Raw genomic sequence first — 21,955 nt, 5'->3', positions numbered from 1 at the left:
TTCATGTTCAAACTAGGAAAAAGACAGGAACTTAAACTGATAAAATCTAAATACCAAAAATGTGTAGAAACATGTACATACATTATGATGAATCCTTAGAAACATACTCTCTAAAGACAGGAATAATAAAACGATACCAGTGGACACTGGTTCTATTCATCAAAGTGTTTGAGGTCCCAGCCGGTAAAGTAGGACAAAAAAGAAATGTAAGGAATAAGGATGGAAAGAAACGAAGTTTTCATCAGTTATTGTAAGTTGATTATCTATATGCAGAAAATCTAAGAGACTCTGAAGACAGTTTATTAATAAAAGAACTAAACTTTTGCTGGATGAAAGGTCAATGTACAAAAATCAGTTGCTTTCTTAATGCAGCACATAAATAGAAGATATCTTTAAAAGACCAAAAACTTTCATTTACAATAGCAACAACAAATATGGAATACCTAGGAATCTATTTAACAAAAGATATATAAGGTACAGCTAGTATCACAAAACTTTGAAAGACATAAAAAAATTACATAGATAGAAGAATATATCAAGTTCTTGAATAAGAAAACTCAGTTTCACAGAGATGTCAATTATTCCAAATTAGTCTATATATTCAATGTGAAGAAAAAATCCTAACCTAGTTTTTCAAGGAAGTTGACAAACTAATGGTAAAATTTATATAAAGTAGAGGAATTTGAAGTAGAAGATGAAGAAATTTGCCCTGTGAGATATAATGATTTATTATAAAGTTATTATAATGAAGAAAATATATAATTGGTGAAGGTATGACAAATAACCAGAAACAGATCCAGATACATGGGAAACTTTATATATGAAAGAGGTATTACAAATCAGAAGGGAAACAGTTGGCCACTCAATAAATTGATCTGGGACAATTGTTTATATACACACAAATATATATTTATAATTAGATCCCTTCCTCATATATACAAAAAGTAAAATCCAGATGGATTAAAGACAAACATAAAAACGAAATCATAGGTCTTCCCTGGTGGCACAATGGTTAAGAATCCGCCTGCCATTGCAGGGGACACAGGTTCGAACCCTGGTCCAGGAAGATCCCACATGCCACGGAGCAACTAAGCCCGTGCGCCACAACTACTGAGCCTGCACTCTAGAGCCCGAGAGCCACAACTACTGAAGCCTGCGCGCCTAGAGCCCGTGCTCTGCAACAAGAGAAGCCACTGCAATGAGAAGCACATGCACTGCAGCGAAGAGTAGCCCCCACTCGCCGCAACTAGAGAAAGCCTGCACGCAGCAGCGAAGACCCAACGCGGCCAAATAAATAAAATAAATTTAAAAAAGAATCATAATGCTTTTAGTAGAAAATATAGTAGAATATTTTTATGAACATATTCATTATATTAGGGAAAAATTTCTCAATAACAAAATCTTTAAAAACCACAAAATAAAAAATTTAAAAATCAACTCCATTAGGATTGCAACTTTAAAACTAATAGACCAAATATTAGTATCCAGAATAAATAAGGAACTTCTACAAATCAATAAGAAAACACAAACATCCCAATCGAAAATAAGTAAAGGATATGAATGGCCAAATCACGGCAGAGGAAATGACCTGAAAACATATAAAAATGGTGCTCAGCCTTACAAGTGAGTAAATAAATGAAAATTAAAACAAAAAATGAGGTGTCACCTTACACCCCATCAGATTGGCAAAAACCGATGTCTGTCAAGACCAAATGTTGGCAACAGAAACATTCATGCTCCTGGTGGGTATGTAAATTGTTATAATCGTGATGGTAGGCAGAATAATGAACCCCTCCCCAAAGATATCCACATCTTAATCCCCATGACCTGTGAACATGTTGTGTTTCATTGCACAGAAGATGGAATTAAGGTTACCATATAAGGAGATAATCTTAGATTATCCAGATGGACACAGTGTCACCACAAGGGTGCTTAAGTGGAAGAGAGGCAGAAGAGAGAAGCAGAGGAAGAGGTGTAGTGACAGAAGCAGGATCAAAGAGTTGCTCTGTAGCTGACTTTGAAGATGGAGGAAGGAGACCCCAAAGCAAGGAATGCTGGTGGTCTCCAGAAGCTAGAAAAGCCAAGAAACGGTTCCTTCCTACAACCTCCAGGAAGGATCCCAGGCCTTCCAGTACCTGGATTTTAGCCCAGTGAGACTCATGCCAGACTTCTGTATTATGGAAATATAAGATAATAAATTTGTGTTATTTGAGGCCACAGTTTTTGTCAGTTTCTTATGGCAGCTATAGAAAACTACTACAACCACGTTGCAAAGAAATTTTGGAACATCTAGAAACTTAACTCCGAGGGAAAACCCCACTGCTTTGCTACTTAATTATGTGGTCCAGGGACCATCAACATCACTTGAGAGCCTGTTAGAAATTCAGATTCTCAGGCTGTACCTCCAATCTGTTGAATCAGTATCTGTGTTTTAACAAGTTGCCCACGTCATTTCTAAGCACATTAAGCTCAGAATCAGTACCCAAGGGAATATCACCCATTTATGCACAACGAAATAGTCTAAAAACTGCAGCACTATTGGTGAAAGCAAATAATAATAACAATAATAAAAATCTTCCAACCATATAGTATATGAATAAATTGCTGCATATTTATACAATAGAATATCATACAGCTGTGAGAATAAATGAAGGAGAACTTCTTGGATATAAAACTTCAATACAATGTTGGATGGGAAAAAATATGTTGCACAAAGATATGTACAATATACTATTGATATAAAATTTTAAAGCATGCAAAGAACACTGTAAATGCTTATTGATATATTCACATACAATTGAAGTGTAAAAACATTCACGAAGATGGTAAACACCAATTTCAGGTTGGTGGTTGCCTCTGGGGAGAAAAGGAAGTGAGTGGGGTGGGAAGCAATTATGGTACAAGGTTAAGTTTTGGTAAAGCTGGTTGGTAGGCACACCAGTGGTCCTTATATTTTTGCCTATATTTGTCTAATGGCTTGAAATATTTCATAATGAAGAAGAATATATTAGTTTATGAATGAAATTTATAGGATTTCTACACCAAAGTGTCTTCATCAGTTTCAAATTTTTAAAAAAGCCCTTATTTATTTTTGTATTCTTTGATCAAAATCCAAGTCAGCTAAAGATGACTAATCTGGGTTTTCCCTCTTCAGGGGTCCCAGGACCTTTAATGAGTATTGTTCCTGTCTTCAATTACAATGACAGTTCCATTTATTGTGACCTTTTTTAGCAGTTAATCAGTATGTCTACATAGCTAAGTTCTATGAGCTAATGTGCTTTGTAGAGATTGGGCATGACATTGACAATTCCTGATCCTTTAAGAAAAAGCTCTTAGTAAAATTAGTAAAAATAAGCAAAAATAAATTAAAAAATAAAACAATGTTTTTTACATTAAAAAAAAAACCTGAATATTTCCAATACCTTGGAGTCTGTGAGCATATGCCTAAAATCTGTTTGAGACTAATTCTATGAACCATGTGTGGAAAAAGCAATTCTCATTATTTATCGTCACCAAGATATATTCACCATGACCCAGGATCACCCTTTCATTAAATTTAGTCATAGAGATTCTGAAAATTCTGGCCTTATTTTCTTAATCCTCATATCTAAATGTCCCCACCATTTAGTAAGGGTCTACACATGTATAATCACTGCTTATTTGATTCTTTCTGTGTAAGTCTTCTATATACAGAGCCAAATTTAAAGTAAATAGAAGCAAGAAAATTCTTGTTCGAGAAATCCCTAGAAACAAATTCTGAGACATTTAAGTTCTTGAGAGGATTTTTCGAAAAAATCCATACCATAAAATGATAAGCAGATGTTTCCCATATGTTGTTTGCTGATGAGTCCCTGCAAACCTTACATCATATTTTTTTCTTCAGGTTCCGCCATTTTAAACCCAGTTGTCCATACAAGTCTTTGAGGCAGGTCACCTGTGAGAAACAACCTGAGTGTAAACTTCCCTTGAAATAGTGCAGAAATTGGGGATCTAAATTTGCATTGCTACTTTTCTAACTATTCGTAAAAATAAGGCATAGTTTCCACGTATCAGTTGTCTGAATCGTGCCTCCATATCTCTCAGGAACATGAATACATTCCTCTGCACTTTTTTTTTTTTAGTTCAGTTTCATTCATGCTTATGTCACCGCTTAGTTTTCATTTAAACAGCATCCAAATGTTGCTTTTCGTCAGGAATTCTTTATTGGAACTGTTTCCTTCTCAAGGGTGTTGTCTGGTTACTGTCAAATTTTCTTTTCCCCATGGTGCATTACTCAGGAAAAATTTTCATTAGATAATAATGCTGATCATATCATAAAATATTCCCTTTTATGGAATCTGTTTAAATAATGATTCAGTGATTTTTCAGAATAAGGTACCATGTTATTTTTAGCAGAGGATTTGGCCATTAGTCTGTGCTGTTTAATATGTGAGGAGGTCCAAAATTTGTTGCATTGATAATAATGGTATTCTATGGCTCATGGGCTGATAAAGTCATCATTTCTGTTATTATTCCTTCAACAGGTAATGCCATGTTGTTGAGGGTGTTACCTGCTGTGTACGATAAGCAGCCTCAGCCAATTAACAGACACCTGACAGAACTCCTAGCCTTGATGTCTCAGCTGGAACAACCAGAACAGTACCATCTTTTACGGCTTTTGCATGTAGCTGCAAAGAGGAAGCAACCGGAGGTAAAGTTTACGTTATATACCTGATGGTTCATACAACTGGGTCTGTTTCTGGGTATGTGGACAGGAGGTATGCTTCAGCTTTCCTCTCTCATGTATCTGTGCATGCTCACCTTTACATAAAAGCACTCATTCACTTCTTCTAGAATCATAAAAGTGAGGAGGTAATGGCAGAAGTTGGATACTGTCTTAGTGTTCTCTAGAGAAACAGAAGCAATAGAATGAATCTGTCAATCAATCTGTCTATCTGTACATACATACATACATACATATTTATCATGAGGAATTAGAGTTGGCTTATGCAATTATGAGGCTAAAAAGTCCCACAATCTGCCGTCTGCAAGCCGAGGACCCAGGAGAGCGAGTGATATAGTTCCAGTCCAAGGACCTGAGGACCAGAGGGCTGAGGGTGTAAGTCCCAGCCTGAGGCCCGGGGAAGACTGATGTCCCAGCTCAAGCAGTCATATGCAGGCCTTCAACAAATTGGATGTGGTTCACTCACACTGGAGAGGGCAATCTGCTTTCTCATTCTACTGATTTAGATGCCAGTATCATCTGGAAACACCCTCACAGACATACCCAGAGTAATGTTAAACCAAATAGCTGGGCACCCTCTGACTCTGTGAAGCTGACACATGAAATTAACCACCACAAGTACAGTAATACAAACACAACCAATGTGCAAATCTGTAGCCATTTAGGACAGCTTTAGTGAAAGGTCAGTGTGGTCGTGCAGTCCTAGGAATCTACAGTTTCTCAGATAGGGCCAAGGGGGAGACCTACACATGCCTTGAGTTATGGGGAAATCAGACTGCAGTGAGAGCAAAGCCTCACTTTCTAGATAGCAGATTACTTGTTATTTGGATTCAAGTAAAAGATTGTAATAATTAGGATGCTTGTGATTATCAGTAACCAAACACCCAACCCACAGTGGTTTAAACAAAAAGAATTTATTAGCACATGCAATGGGGTAAAACCTTCAGATGAGGCTTGATCAGGGGCTCAAATATGTGAGCAGAGCAGCTTCTGTATCTCCATTTCTCAGATTTTTGATTTCTCGGTGTTGGCTCTCATTTTCTGTAGGATTTCTCCTTGTGGGCTCCAGATGGGGCTAGGGGTTCTCTAAGCAGTATGCTTTCCTACAACATCCAAACCAAAGTCCTGACAGTCTCTGTTTCAGACACATGCTCTACCCCTGCAGCTTCTCCTGAACCCTGAGGATACTCACATAGAAACTAGAGGCTGCCAGGAAGGAGGAAGTAGAATTGGATTCTGGAGGGCACCAAGACATGTGCACAGTACAGATTAATGGTCAGCCAAGGTTATATATGGCTGCATCTTCGCTCCATTTTCCTGATAATATCAATATCCACCACTTGAAAAACCAGTCAACACTAAGGTGAAGCCTGGAACATTTGGATTCAACATCAAAATTGAAAGAAAGGCAGGCAAGAATGGTCATATGCATAATTAACCACAATAGACTGTAAGCTCCTTGTGGTAAGGCATGATTTCTTCTTTTCCTTTGTATCCCACATCTTGCTACAGTATCTGAGAGCACTCAATAAACATTCATAAAACTAAAGTGAACTAAACAGGGTGATAAGTGCCCTATGAAAGGTATAAACGGCGGGCAGGGGATAGTGAGTTCTACCTTAGGGGAAAATAGGTTCCATGAAGACGCACAAAGGGAGTGGCATCAGGCAAGATGTTGAAGCTTTATGTCAGGTGGAGCAGAGGGGCAAATGGTCTTCAGGAAGTGGGGACTGGGCTGGGAGACCTGGACACTGGAGAGCAGGCTTAAGCCCCACCCCCAGAGGTTTCAATTCAATAGGTCTAGGATGGGGTCCCCGATTCTGCCCTTTTACAAGTTCCCAGGTGATGCTGCCCCTGCTGCTTCAGGGACCACACTTTGAGCAGTAAGGCTAGAAGTCGGGCAGAGGACTGGGCACCTCTCTGTTACCTGGTATGCATCTTTGCTTTTGCCCTTAGAATAATATATTGTCACTATTTTTTCCCCGTCCATCTCTTCCAGTGCACCTTAAACTCCTTGAGGAGCAAAGAGTGTGTCTGCATATTTGTATGAACTCCCTAGCGTAGTGCTGGGCACCTAATAGGGTTTCAATAAAACATTGTTGAATCTGGAAATGAATAAATGAACAAAAGAGGCCAAAGAGAGTGAAGACCATGAAGAACAAGGAAAAAGATGTGTGTGGTCTCCAGAGGGGGAAAGTGGCTCAACAGGGTCAAGATCTAGGGAGTTAAAGGAGATTGGAGATGGGAATTGACCTTGGATTTGGTAGCTGGGGACTCACCAGTGACCCACGAGAGGCAGTGGTCTGTGGGGTGAAGTGGGGAGTGGCAGGCATCCATTACTTATTGTGTGTGGAAGGGAAGGGTAGGAAATGACCACACGAGTGTGGGAGTTTAGGAGAAATAAGGAGGGTTTAACAACATCCAGTAAGAATAAAGTGATTGAGGTTGTGGGAGAAAATATTAGATAAAATAAGGTACTAGAGGAAGTCTGGGAGTGAATTCCAGAGCACAGATGGAGAAATGAGTTTCAGAAAGGATTAAGGACAGAAAGGATGGGCAAAGCTACAGCAGAGTTTGGGCTGGGCAGAGAGTGGAGTTGAGGGATCACTGGGTCACCTAAAAGAAGGCTCAGGGTGAGGGGGGCACAGACAGGATGGTGTATTCGTTTCCTGTGCTGCTGTAACATTACCACAAATGTAGTGATTTAAAACAACACAAATTTATTACCTTATAGTTCTGGAGGTCAGAAGTCTAAAATGGGTCAACAGGCTTGCATTCCTTCTGGAGAATCTAGAGGAGAATACGTTTCCTTGTGCTTTCCAGCTCCGAGAGGCTGGCCCATGGCCTGCATCACTCTCGTCTCTGCTTGACTCTCCTTTTTCCCTCTTCCAAGGCCTTTGTGAGTACATTGGGGCCGCCCAGATGATCCAGGATTATCTCTCCATCACAAGACCCTTAACTTAATCACATTTACAAAGTCCCTTCTGTGTGGAAGGGAGCATTTTCACAAGTTCTGGGTATTAGGGTGTGGACATCTTTGGGAAGTCATTATTCTGCCTACCACAGATAGAGACTGGGGACCAGGTGATATGGGGAATAGTGAGAGGTGACTAACAGGCCAAACCTAGTTTCATAAAGGAGGTGGCTGGCATGCCATTTGATCTGCAGCCTGAGAACAAAAGCAAAACAAACACAGTTTTTGGAAAGGCAGGTTCAATAAAAGTTCAAGGGGGATTTGGATAGAATAAGCTAATTCTATCCAAATAGAATAAGCTAACTTATTTCCCATAGGGTAAAGGATGGGCATAAAGGTAAATGAAACCAAGAGGAGTCTCACTTATAGGAAGGGGGAGAGGAAAGGCCTTGGTGTCACCTGACCCAAAAAGGTAGGGTCCAAGAATGAGGGTGGCACCATGTGTGGCGTTCAGAGAGGTCCTGTCAGACCTCTGGTTACAGGCCTTCTGTGGCTGTCCAGAGACTCGGGAAAGGGCTTATGAGGCCATTTAAAACCAGGCCCCTGACTGTTGCCTGGCCTCGTAGGGTCACTTTAATCCTTACACCTTGAACAACTATACAGTCTTAGGGACCACAGGTGGGCATTCTCTATCAGGGCACTGAGTTTTTACATATATGCTATGTTCTCCATCTGGAATGTTCTTTCCTAACCAGGACCACCCTTTTTGGGCTGACAGTTGCTTAGGTGTTGCTTTCTTGCCAGTAGTCCTCTCTGACTCCTTTCTTCTGCCTAATCCCAGACATAGCAAATTTCACACTGTCATGAATTTGTCTCTGCTGGTCTCTCTCCCTCTGGATCACCTTGGCTGTGATGCAGATGCTTGAGACACAAGGACCACCTTATCCATCACTGTGTCCCCAGTGCCTGGCATAGTACCTGGCACACACAAGTCTCTCCACGAATATTTCTTAAGACAGATGAGTTAGTATTAGTGCCTAAATTTGCAGAGGATTTTACCATTCACAAAGGACTTTTGTTTTAACATCTAATATCTCATTTAATCCTACCAATAACTCTATGATGTGTTATTTTTTCCTCCATTTTACACCAGTCAAAATGGATGCTTTGTTGCAAATGGAGTGTAACCTTTAAAAATTGTATAAAAATTAAAAATAAATCAGTTAAAATCAGAAAAAAAAAAGAAAAAAGAATGTTTTGAGAGGTTATCTTGCCCCCATCTCACAAGTAGTAAGCGGTAAGTGACAGGTCCAGCACTCTGACTCCCAACCCCCTCCTCTCTTGGCCTGGGGGAGTCACTGAGTAGCCTCCACTTTCAGAAGGCCACAAGGGAAGTGTTACCAGGTTACAGAAGGCAGGGGAGGGTGGACAAGGGGCACCAATAGTGGTTGAGCTCATGCCAAGTACCAGGCACTGTGTAGGTGTTTTACAGAGATTATCTCACTTGTTCTCCACAACCTTTTCATTTTGTAAACAGAGAAGTTGAAGTTTGGAGAGGTCAAGAACAGTGCTGGTACCAAGGAGTGACTTGGTGAGGTGGCTTTTCATGCCCCCCTTATCTTTATCGGCCCCTCCAGCTTTCAGACGGGCAATGTCCATGTCTTCCACAGGCCATTACAGTCACAATGCCCCGCCCCTAAGACTGCCATTTACAGAAAATCTGGGGCTGACACTGGTTAGGGAACTTTCGCAGAGCCATACAGATTAGGCTGAGCTACCTCATCAACCCAGTCTAATTCCAGGCAGTGAGATCTTTTGATCTCAACATGCTAAAAAAATGAGACTGTAAGGCTGTGGCTTGTGAAACAAATGGGCGAGCCGGGGGACACAGTAGAAAGGTAAGCTAGACAAGAAAAGGAGGAGAACTGAACAGAAGGGGAAAGAGAATGGGAAAGCGGATTGCTGTAGGTATTCCTGTAGGTGCTGAGTGTGGATCCTAGAATGAAGAAGCAAAGGATTAGGAAGCACCCATAATGACGTGAAGGGACCCACCAGGGCCAGGATCCTAACTGGTGGCAGGAAGTGGTGACTAGGGCACCACCCAACCCTTTGTTTCCCCTCAGCACTTCTCTTCCTGTTAAAGCAGCCCTGCCCCTTCCCACCCCCCTTGCCTCCTTCAGCTCTTTGTCAGCTAACACCTGGTTACTGAGATGCTCAGGCAGTGAGCTAGAGAAATCCCTGATTCACCTCTCCTCTCTCTCATGTTCATTAATTAGACAGCAGTCAAGGGGAAAAGGAGGGATACAGAGAAAAGTCTACTGAGAGAGGAAAATGAAATACGTGGCAACAATCAAATCTACAGACTGAGGCTTTCAGTGTAAGTCTAGTTAATTCAATTTCAGATGAAATAAGAGGCTAAATGAGAAGGATTTTGACCTTGTGACATTTGGATTAAAAGGGGGTTTTTCCTTCTGCATAAAAGCTGTGCCAGTGCTCTGTAACTTGGAGGTAAACTGAGCTGGTTCTCCAATGAAGGCAAGTGCAGGAATGTTTTCATGCTTTCTTGAATGCACTCCTCATTACCCACCTTCTGTGACCAGTGATAACTGGGCTCTCCAGGGCTGGAGGGTCAACAGTTGGCCCTTGAAAAAAAATCTTCTCTATGTATAGCTGACTAGTCCATGAGGTTGTGAACGTGACATAGCGTCAACATCCATCCGTCTGTGAGTTTCTGATGTTGCTGCCCGATCATGTGGTATCCCTTCCTCCATCACTGCCCTCAGAGTATCCCTCTTTTAGGAGGCTATCCTTCCTAGGTGGAGGGAGGCAGTTCTTGGCTAGTGACTCGTGGCTGGAATCTCCAGAGGATTCTCCGAGTTCATTTATAGGAAAAGGCTGGGTGGTCAATTTTCCAAGTGGCCTTCTGGGGCTAAGTCTATATTCTCGGCTGCCAAAAACCATGCTGTAGTCTAGTCAATGAAGGAAACAGAATTTAGTAACACATATGAACATATGTGTTATTATCCCCAGGATGTAGGTGTCTAGCCCTAACCATACAGAGAAGAGTGGCAGGAAATGGCAAGTTCAGCCCTCTGTTGATTAATGTCCAGACCCAGAGGAACTGCTTTTGTGGTCTGGTCCCTAGAGTCATTTTCTAGGATTTTCTCTCAGCAGTGTAGAGCATTCCTATTCACATACCTAATCCTACAGCACCTAACATAGCATCACCAGGCTGACAAGACTCAGAGGTCACTTGGTATTTATTTAAAATGAGAAGCCAGTTGCAGAGCATTAAGTTAGAGTGATGGAATATATATAGACTGTTCTCAAACAACCTTTGGAGCAGAACCCTGGATTTCAGAATATATATTTCGTTAGTATGGTGGGTATAAGTAATACATGAAAAGAGTAGCAGTTATTTTATAGGTTTCTGGAGATTAATAGAACTTGAGTACTATCCAAATTAAATTGAAAGAGAAAATTGAACCTGAGGACTAATTTAAGAGGGAGTGTGGATACACACGTGCACATACACATGTACATGTACACAATAGCTCGACTTTTTATTCCGTAAGTAAGAATTTAAATGTCATTTGCTGCCAGTTAAGTTATGGAGCTATGTTTTCAGATGGTCGCACCCTCAAGGTCCCCATGGGCTGGAGTAATGAGCTGTGTCCACAAAATTTCAGTTCAAGGACAAGATGCTAAACTTGTCAGCAGACTGCTTTGGGAGACAGAAAAAGCAGTGATTAATTCTGCTCAGGAAGGACCAGAAAAGTCAGGGATAGGACCCTTCCCTGGGCTACTTGCTTTATACTGTTCTGGTTGGCCCTCCTCTGCCTGTGCCCCCAGTTCCCATGCACTTCCCTGTCTACTAGACATAGTCCAGATAACTGGGACCTTGGAATCCCCTTCCTGTAAGTCTCCATCCTGCTTCCAGGATGCAAGGTCTGGTCCCTGGGCCTGTTTTCCCAAGAACAGGCCATGCCAACAGTGTGACCCCATAGGTCTGAGAGGCAGCCTAGATGAGCTTGCATATGTGGGCTTGGGTATCCACATATATGCATAGGAGACTCCTTGAGGGCAAAGCCAGGGGTAGGAAGAGAAGGGAGGGGCAAGAGATGGGGATTAAGGGTCATTTCTTCCTGTTCCCTCTACAGGGGCCAAAAATTCTAAATTCAGATCAAGCCTCCCAGATTGTTATAAAGGTGTATGTGTCAGGTAAGAAGATAGAACACTGTATAAGACTGCAGAATATTTCAGTGTGTGGTCTGGGGGCCTCCCTTGTTCTCTAGCTTCAGGTTCTGTGTATGTTAGAGCAGCCTGGAGGGAAGGCTTCCCAGAAGTAGAGCTATTTGAGATCAGCTTTGAAAGTATGAGTTTTCTCCGTATTCAAGCCACTGTGGGTGGTCAGTGGCATGTTGCTGGCTCAGAGGGTTCACAGAGGAAGAGCCAGCAAATATACCCATAAGCGAAGACCCTAGAATGCCGTGGCATTGGGATTCCAGCCATGCGCCATGGGAAATCTTTTTTTTTTTTTTTTTTTTTGCTGTACGTGGGCCTCTCACTGTTGTGGCCTCTCCTGTTGCGGAGCACAGGCTCTGGACACGCAGGCTCAGCGGCCATGGCTCACGGGCCCAGCCGCTCCGTGGCACGTGGGATCTTCCCGCACTGGGGCACGAACCCGTGTCCCCTGCATCGGCAGGCGGACTCTCAACCACTGCGCCACCAGGGAAGCCCCATGGGGAATCTTTGACATAAGCAGATGAAGTTTTAGGCAGTGAGGAGGCTGAAGAAAGGGGAAAAGACTTGAGGCTAGGAGGTCAGTTTGGAAGCTCTGTCAGAGTCCAAGGCGTGGGGCTTGTGGCCTAAACAAAGGCCGTGTTAGCTTGCTCTTTGCCAGCCATCTATGTTACCTTAGTGGCTACTCTACTCTCAGCCAAAGAAGGCTTTCTCTGAGTTATGAGATGACTCCAATGAGGCACCATGAAGAGACCAACCTAAGGAAATGCCCTGTGTTTGGAAAATATAATTTCTCCTTATCCAAGAATATCTAAAGCCCAAAGCACCACTTCCCTTAAATGTGAGTGATAAACTTCAAGAAATATCTGCCTTTGTTCATTCACATTATTCACATTTTATTATTATTCCCATTATTCAGGGTTTCTCTTTTCTTTGCTCCTATGGATTCAACTCTGCCCAGAAGTATATATATTTGCCTGAGCCTGCCTGCCTGCCTTTCTTACTTTTTCTTTCTTCCTTTCCCCTTTTCTTTCTTTTCCTTTTAAAATTTTCTTTATAGGCTTGGGATGTATGGCTGGAGTTTAAATAAAATTGTCATGACTGGAAGCACGTGTCACAGGTGTTCCAGGAATAGGACATGAAGAATAAGGACTAGGAAATGGAATTTTGTAGAATGGGGCAGGAAATGTGTAAGCGTTTTCCATTTCTAAAAGCCTCAGGTTAAGTATGCTGCCCTGACCCGGAGCAGCTGGCTGACACTTCTGCCATAGGTGCCAGGGACCTCTCATAGTTTCACCCAAAGGACATACGGTCAACCCCAATGCACAGGCAGCCTTTACTGAACTGTTCATTCATATGTGCCATTTACCAGAAACTACCTCTGTCCTTTTCTCCGCAAGTACTGGATATGAATATCAAGTTTAAATTTATACACAGGATGATCCTAGTGATCTCAAAATTATCTTCTTTTATGTCCTTATTAGTTATGTTGTATATGACACATGGTAGTATATATGTTTAAACATTATGTACAACTATTCAAGTATTATGGTGTGGGGTGGGAGTTGGGGTTATCCCAAAACTACCCTATAAAATCATTTAGATCTGCCTTCCTTTTATTTGTTCCTTAAATATTTATTGACTTACTTTCAGGCCAGACTCTGTGCTAGGCACTGAGTATACATTCATAGGTACAAAATGGAAATGATTCTTGACCTTGTAGAGATTTCAGTTAGTCTGCAAGGCAGACACTGGAACAGCAATGAGAAGGAAGTATGAGGGTAGGAGCTTTAGCAGGGACATGAGACTGAGAGGGGAAAAGAAGAGGAGTTGAGGAAGATTTTTTAAAGGAAATAATAGCTAATCTGAAGCCTCAAGAATGATAAGGAGTTATCCAGCAAATTGGGGGCAATAAGAACTACAGGCCGAATGGATCACATGAGTAAAATTCCAGACACAAGAGAAAACTTAGCAGGTCAAGAACATTTTTTAAAAATCCAACATGGTGGAAGTGTGTTATGTGATGGGATCTGGATGGGGAGACAGTAGAATAGGTGGGTAAGGAGCTAAGTCTAGAAGGTGGATAGGAGTCAGTTCAGAAAAGGTATAGTGAACCTCTGGCTTGAGAGCAATGAGAAATTAGTGAAGTATTTTAAGCAGGAGAGGGTCACCATTGTGGCCACAAGGTCGAGAAGGGATTGGACGGACAAGACTGAAGGCAGGGAGAACAGTTAGGAGGCTGTTGGAATAACCCAAGTGCAGGGTGACTAGATCAGTGTCTCAGCTTAAATGTCCCTGCTGAGAGGACTTCCCTGACCCCCAGCCTAAATCAGGGCCCTGGGACTGTGTCTCACAGCACCCTGTATTTCCCCATGTGACATTTATTAAAACTTATAATTACGTATTTCTTTTGTAACTATTTGTTTTACTAAGTATCTCCTTTACTAGACAGTGAGTTATTCCATGAAGGCAGGAACCTGTCAGACCTGTTAGAAACATTAACTCCAGCACCTAGAATAGTACCTTGCAAATGGGAAGGACTCCATAAATATTTGTGAATGAGTGAATGGATAGATGAATGGACATGGAGGGAAGTGGACCCATCTGTGGGATACTTGGGGGGTGGAATCAATAGGACTTGGTGATTGCTTGGATGAAGCTGCTGGTAAGGGAAAAACAGTTGTCAAGAATGATTCCTAGGGCTTCCCTGGTGGCACAGTGGTTGAGAGTCCGCCTGCCAATGCAGGGGACACAGGTTCGTGCCCCGGTCCGGGAAGATCCCACATGCCGCGGAGCAGCTGGGCCCGTGAGCCATGGCCACTGAGCCTGCGCGTCCGGAGCCTATGCTCCACAACAGGAGAGGCCACAACAGTGAGAGGCCTGTGTACCGCAAAAAAAAAAAAAAAAAAAAGAATGATTCCCAGACTGCTGACTTGAGCAGTCAGATGATTGTGTCATTTATGGGGAAAGAAGACACTTGGGGCTAGAGAGGTGGGAAAAGCAGGTTTTGGGCAGGGGATGAATTCAGCAGATTGAGCTGTGCATCAGATTCAGTTTTTATACTGGAATCTACATTTCAAGTTTCCCTTACCAAAACAGCAAACCAACAACAAACAAAAGAAATAAGCATAGTAGAAGTATGGATGGGCAAATAGTTTGTACTTCTTTGTTCAGTTTTCCACAGGTTGTCCTTTCTAATTCTTTTATTTTAGCAGACAAAACAGTTCATTAAATCATCAGTATGCAATGTGTCTATGTGTTAATATAGAGACTTTATTCCACAAAAAAGTCACATTCTCCTTAATACAAATTATTGCATCTTTATATTGATAAAAGCATTAAAAATTAAGAAAGATTAGGATATTGAGAATATGGTAGAAATTATTTAATAATTATTTAATAATTATTTAATTAACATATAATTTAATATATAATTATTTAATAAAAATTAATAATTTTTTATCGTATTACATTTTTGTGATCCAAATGGAAAATGGAAGAAAATGGAAGAGCTCTTTCCTGCTTCCTTACTTTTATTATTAAATATTTCCACACCATATTTCTCCAGTTTGAAGGCTCTGATTAAAGTCATCGTCAAGGATCTCTTACATACTTATATTGTCCTTTAAATTGAAACTCTCTGATAGTCTATGGATAATTAGGAGTTAACTGATGAAATGAGGTAGTGGAGAAGACCTTATTACAGAGAGGGAATAATATGTGCACAGGTCCCATGGTGAGAGGAATTTGAGAGAGAAAAAAATGCCATTGTTACTAAAGTTGAGAGAGCAAGGTGGTCATGTCCGAGATGATGTCTAAGGAGTAGGCAAGTAGGGACTGAGTATGTAGGCCATGTTAAAAATTTTGGCTAGTATCCTAACTTCTAGGAATCTCTAGTTGTTCTGGGTACATAGTAGGTATTCAATAAATATTGTTAATGCCATCTATGCTTTTCAATTCAATTTAATTAGTGGTCAAATTCATTCTTCTCAATATATGCAGCACAGTTGATAATGGACAGCACAACCAATTTCTGAGAACACTACTTGATAATGTTTTCCGTGAGTCTTTAGGAAAACTCTATTGTATATGAGCACCAAAAATAAAAATAAAAAATTGAAGCTTTCAGGGTGGTTTGGAGGAAATGTAACACTACCGATAAGGACATAGCACATCAAAACTTGACTTACGAATAGAAACATTTAAGCATTTTGCAGCCTTTACTCTTCAATAGCAGAGTGCAGATTTAAAGAGGAAGCAAAAGGAGCTGAAGCCTCTGAAATTTTATTGTAAATTTAAAATTTCAGACTTGGGAGATTTGTTTGAGTTCCAGCAAGAGTAATAATCTCAGAATGTGTTGAGTTCAGATTGAATACAAAAAATATTAGGTTGATTCTGACTTAATTAATTTCCTCTTTGTTTCTCTTTCTTCCCTCTTCTTCTCCTTTCTTTCTGTAGGTGGTTCAGAAGTGTATTCCTTTCCTAATCGGGCATTTGAAGGATTCGACCCATAACGACGTCATCCTAAGCATCCTCATAGAGATAGCAGGCTATGAGCCAGTGGCTTTGAACAGTTTTCTTCCAATGCTGAAAGAGATTGCTGAGAGATTCCCCTACCTCATTGGACAAATGGCGAGAATCTATGGAGCTGTTGGGCATGTGGATGAAGTAAGTATGGGTTTTTTTCTCTCCATTTCCCTAAATTCCATCAGCACTTAATCCATAGGAGCTCTATGACCTACAAATTTGTCCTGAGACTTCTGAGAGTTTCGTTTCTTTCTCTCTCTCTCTTTTTTTTTTTTTTTTTTTTTAATGCATGGACAGCAGCCTCTGGATCAAGGGCACATTGTAGCAGGGTTATGTGGAAGGTTCAGGAAGTGAAGATTTCATTGCTGGAGTGTCAGTGAGGAAGGCGAAGGGTTACAATGGAAAGAGCACTATGACAGATTCAAGACCACTTTGTAATAACAGCAACCAGTAAGAGTTTCATCTCATTTCTGGTTGCAATTCTGGTCAACCAAGAGACCATCAGTAAACACAGAGTTAGGTCCCAGAGACTGCATATTAATGAGAACCCATAGCTATCCTGTCAGTAATTGCCTGGACTCTATGTTTTGAGCCCTCTACATGATGTTACTTGAGAGAGTGCAGTAAACGTTCATGGATGTTTAAAAGTCCTAGTCTAAATATTTGCATAATAAAATCTTTCGGAAGGGACAACAGGATGCCGCCAGAGCTTGTGGGGACTAGGCAACTAAGAAAGAATTTCCAGAAATTAAAGTTCTGAAGGGTGTGTGCCTGCATGTATACACACACATGCATGTCTCTCTGGCGATTTCATATTGGGATTTAGGATTTTTATCTTTTAAAAATAAAAGCAAATATATAATCGATAGAGGAAAGCTTTTACTTTCACCCACTTACCCATACTGTAGTTTCCTATTAGATAAATATAAAATTGTACAACTCTTAAAAGAGATTTCATAGTTCACCAAGTTTAGCAATCTGTTTTGTTTGATTTCTGCTGAGATTTGTGGAGAGCCTGGTGAATGCCAGGCTTCCTCCTGGTTGAGGGCCTTACTCCTCTAGTTTCCCAGAAGAAGGTGGGAGAACTGGTCTCCCAAGCAGTGTGTATTTATGAATGTGACAGTGACTCTTGTAAAAGGATTACTCGGTACTGACGTGCTGCTTAGTATAATCCCTTTCCATTCAGTGCTGTTTGGAATGTCTCCTGCCTGCCATGATCTGCCTTGTGGTAACAGTTTCTGTGCCCATCGCCTTTGCTGCCAGGAGAGGCTGCTGGTATGCCCAAGTGCTTTTAGGCCAACTGTAACCAACAGCTGTTTGCCTGAATCTGCTGACATTGCAGATTTTTGCCTGGACCAAAAAATTCAACCTCTGGTGTGCAAGGCCTTGGAATCTTCAAGTGGTAGGTCTTTTTGTCACAAATACATTTACGATTCATTAATGTGTAGTGATGCACATTGAAAGTGACTACACCTCCCATAGAAAATGTAATCTGTAAACAAAGCAAAACAAAACAAACAAAAAACACTAGCCACTGTAGGTTTATCTGAACTAAGGCTAACTTGAGAGAGAATGGACTATTAGGTGACATTTTTTGTGACTCCAGGTGAGTGCAGAGAGAAGGCGAGGAGGGTCCAAAGAGCCTCAGGGATCACTTATTTCAAAATTCAGAATATCAGAATATTTCCTCATCTCTGTCTCTCTCACCTCTCTCTCTCTGTCTCTGTCTCTCTCTATCTCTATCTCTATCTCTCATTCTCATGTGCCCATGGAGGCATCTATGTTTGGGAGAGAAAAAAATTTTTTCTGATGCTTCTGATTCACCTCCTCAGCAGAGAACAATTTTAGATCAAATACTTTCCAAATGTTTCTGGATATCAGGACTATATTAGGAACTTTTTTAACAAAATAAGTTCTTGGGCCCCATAGAATACCTACTAAATGAAAAACTCCAGGAAAGGGACCCATGAATCTGGATTTATGGGACACCCCTCCCCCACGTCTGCCAGGGTAATTCTGATGCAGCATTTTGTGGATCAGTATTTGAGATCCCTTGACATAACATATTTAAAGCATTTTATCTTTTAGACAAAGGATCAGTCAGGCCTTGTCCATCACCCATCCTGCCCTCCTCCATCAAGTCATGTTAATCAATTAAAACTTTTCCAGACTACTGATATAGCAGTTTACATGTGGTCAGGAATAAGTAACACAAAAATTCAACAATGGTTTAAACAAAGATACACATCTATTTCCCTTGCACATAAAGAAGTCTAGAAGGCAGTCAGTCTAGAACTCCATGTTTCAGAAACCCAGGCCCCTTCTCCTTTGTTGCTCTCCTATCCTTGAGCACACCAAAGAGCACAGGGCTTCTATCTCATGGTCCAAGATGGCTACTCCTCTCCACCCATCAATTCAACATTTCAGCCAGTAGGAAGGGGAAAGGGGAGAAGAACTCTTCCAGACAGTCAAACACAACCTATTGTTTATAGCCCATTGGCTAAATAAAACAAAGCTGCAGATGACCATACCTAGCTGCAAGGGAGGCTGGAACATCTAGTCTGGATTTAGGTGGCCATATGCCCAGCTAATCAAAAGAGAAGGACAGAAAGAAATGACAGGGGACAAAGAATGTCTCTGTTGCAGTTCATCAAGTCATTCGTTTCTCTGGGTCTCTTTTCTCTCCTCAAAAATAAGTAATGTCTTTGCACTGGATTACCGCCCTTCTGGCTCTGATATTCTTGAATTCCATTATTCCATTTCATTTAAGATCAGACTGACACAATTACCTATAAATGTTAGTCAGGATCCTTTACTCAGAAATAATGCCTAAGATATCAGCCTTTGAAAGTCCTTCTTTTAGTTTTAAGAATGCTAAAATTCAGATGTCCCAAGAATTAGTAGTCTAAGCAGCTATTAACTGCTTAATTTGAGTAAACCTGTTCAATGTTCTAAAAATTTTGTGGAGCCATATTCCTAAAGACCAAAACCAATAAGCAAGATACATGTGTATGGTTATTTCTCTCCAACCTCTTTGCAGAAGGAAACAGAGAGTTACTGAAGTACATTGCCAGGTGGGTATGAGGGCAGAAGTCAAGTATGGGCTCCTGGCTACCTATGGAGGAGGACATTGCAATAAAAAGAGAACAGCAGGAACTTTGCCCTAAAAAGGCCCAGCTGTTTTCTGTGTGGAGAGCTTGGTCTGTGTGACATAAAGGGACATGGGGATATATGAGACATGGAGATGTTTAGGGTGTTAATGATGAGACAGCCACAGGACCCTAGTGATCTCAGGCCCTAGGATCCTCTTTCTCAGTCTCATCTAAAAATTTCCCAGCCTCATCTAAAAATTGACGTCATTAAAATATTTTTTCTCTTTGACACCAGAGTAAAATTTTCAGATGTATTCAGGGGTTCCAAGTATCAGATGATTTCTGTTGCTAGGATTTTGAAAGATTTTGGAAATACAGAAAAGCCGATGCAATTTGAGTATCTTGCTTCAACTTCTGAGATGCGCAGTCTGTGACTGATTGGAGCCTACTGTTGATCCCTCCCTTGCTGCCTGCCTTCCAGCAAACTGCACTGTTTGATCCTTAAGAGGAAGAGGGGAGTCTCCAGGGGATGTAAGGCTGTCAGGCCCAGGGTAGCCTCAGGGGTAGAGTCAGCGTGGAATCAATCACACATGTTATTAATTGACTTCTGCCCCACCTTCTGTGCCTGCATAAAGCCAAGTGTAGGAACTGCAGGGCTGGCTATGGGGAACCATACCACGTGTGCCTTTCTTTCAAATCAGCACCCATCTGGGTGGGCAAACTGTTTTCAGCAGCTGCTAGCAGTCACAGTCTTCCCATCTGCTGATGTAAACCCAGCAGAGGAAAGTTGTATCTATAAAACAAAAAATAACACCCTATAGATACTTATTTTCGCTATCTCCCAAATTACCTCAGGGATCTTTTTTTGCCCAGATTTGGAAAGAAACCATGCTTAATAGCCATGGTGCTTGTGTCACTATAGGAGGCTGTAGGGTGGTGACTCACAGGCAATTTTCAGGTGTGTTCCGGCATCCAAAGTACATATGTTGGATGGAGAGTGAAACTAGAAGGAACAAAGGGCAGAGAAATCTACCCACTTCTAGGGTAACTGATGAGTGGTTGCCTCTGAGGTGTACCTTCTTTGGCCCTGTCCAGTAAAGGACACAGCTGGCTCTTCATAATGCCAGGATACACCCCACTTCTGTGGTGTGTTCAGTTGAAGCAGATGCACAAATAAGGAATATTATTTTATTAGACATGTCCTCAGCATGGCAAAAATACACAGGTCCTTCTGTCTTTCTCAAATGAGGAGACTATATAGTGGAGACCTCCAGACAACAGCAGAAATGACTTAGTACTTTCTGAGGGTCCATCCTCAGACCTACATCCAGAGAATTCATATAAAGCCCTTAGCACAGTGCCTGGCATCGGGTAAGTGCTTGATACATTTCAACTCATAATAGTAATAATAAAAACAACAGCAATATAATAAAATCCTACCCAGTTGGAGAGTGTTACTGAGAGAGGAATGTGTTTCTTCCCACTCTAATGCATCTCTTGTAGAATTACCAGTTTTTTTCCTAAAAATGCAAGTGTGATCCTACTTCCTTGCACAAAGTCTTCTGTTGGCTCCTCCACTGCCTATAGGATGCCATCATCTTGGCTTGGCCCTACTCTCCCTCTCTAGCTTTAACTCTTATCTGTCCAGGCTGTTCCAGCCCCGCTATGTTCTGTCTGTTAGCATTTTACATCCTTCCCTGAGCACACCTTGCTCTGACGTACGTCGTGATCCTCACAGCCTATTCTTCTGCCTGGATAGTTTCCATCCCCTGCTCTTACTTATCTTTCCTGACCCAGAGCAAATGTCGCCTCCTGTGTAAGCTCTTCCAGTTCCCTTAGGCAGTTAGTCACCCCCTCTATGCTCCCACCTCACTCTGGCTGTACCTCAAAGGCCATACCGACTGTGCCATGTCATAATTTGCCTGTCCATGTCTATGTCTTTTCCATGAGTTTCTGAGCTCTCATAGGAAGGAATCATACCTTATCCATCTGAATTCGCCTGTGGCCAAAATAATTCATGAGTACTCTAGAGTACTGTTAACTAAGAATTTGAAGGTTGGATTCTCACTAGCCACGTTCCTTCAGTCAAGTCTCTGTCTAATTCTTCTAGGTGACATAACTATAACTTAAGAGAAAGGAGAAGAAAATATTAAGATGGAAAGTGTTGTTGACTCTTCAGAGCCTACACAATTTATCTCTAATACCTAACAGGTGAAGGGTGAGAATAAATTGGATAGCGGACCTGACGTTATTAACCAGAAAGCATATGATGAGCCATGTCTATCTGTGATTCCCAAAGATCCTGGCTCTTGGTAGGTGACATCAGAGAAAAATGATGTTGAGTGGATCATGAAAAGAGGTTTTCAGTGACTTCCCTGGTGGTCCAGTGGTTAAGACCTTGCCTTCAAACGCAGGGGGTGTGGGTTTGATCCTTGGTCGGGGAGCTAAGATCCCACA

General features: G+C 41.4%; 1 protein-coding gene across 18 annotated transcripts in view; it reads left to right on the top strand.

Annotated features, from left to right (window-relative positions):
- The window catches only part of VEPH1 (ventricular zone expressed PH domain containing 1), a 713,106-nt gene that overhangs the window by 545,847 nt on the left and 145,304 nt on the right, over positions 1-21,955 (top strand). For all 18 annotated transcript variants that reach the window (XR_013828597.1, XM_079923356.1, XM_079923366.1 and 15 more), the window contains 2 exons: positions 4,524-4,690; positions 16,338-16,547. Coding sequence is in view for 17 of the 18 variants with exons in the window: in XM_079923356.1 (XP_079779482.1) it covers positions 4,524-4,690; positions 16,338-16,547 (377 nt within the window). In the remaining variant the exon portion in view is untranslated. The remainder of the gene's footprint in view (positions 1-4,523; positions 4,691-16,337; positions 16,548-21,955) is intronic.

The sequence above is a fragment of the Stenella coeruleoalba genome (assembly GCF_951394435.1).
Source record: "Stenella coeruleoalba genome assembly, chromosome: 5".
Taxonomy (NCBI): Eukaryota; Metazoa; Chordata; class Mammalia; order Artiodactyla; family Delphinidae; genus Stenella; species Stenella coeruleoalba.
The sequence above is the reverse complement of the archived record's forward strand: the minus strand, read 5'-3'. Positions and strand labels throughout refer to the sequence as shown.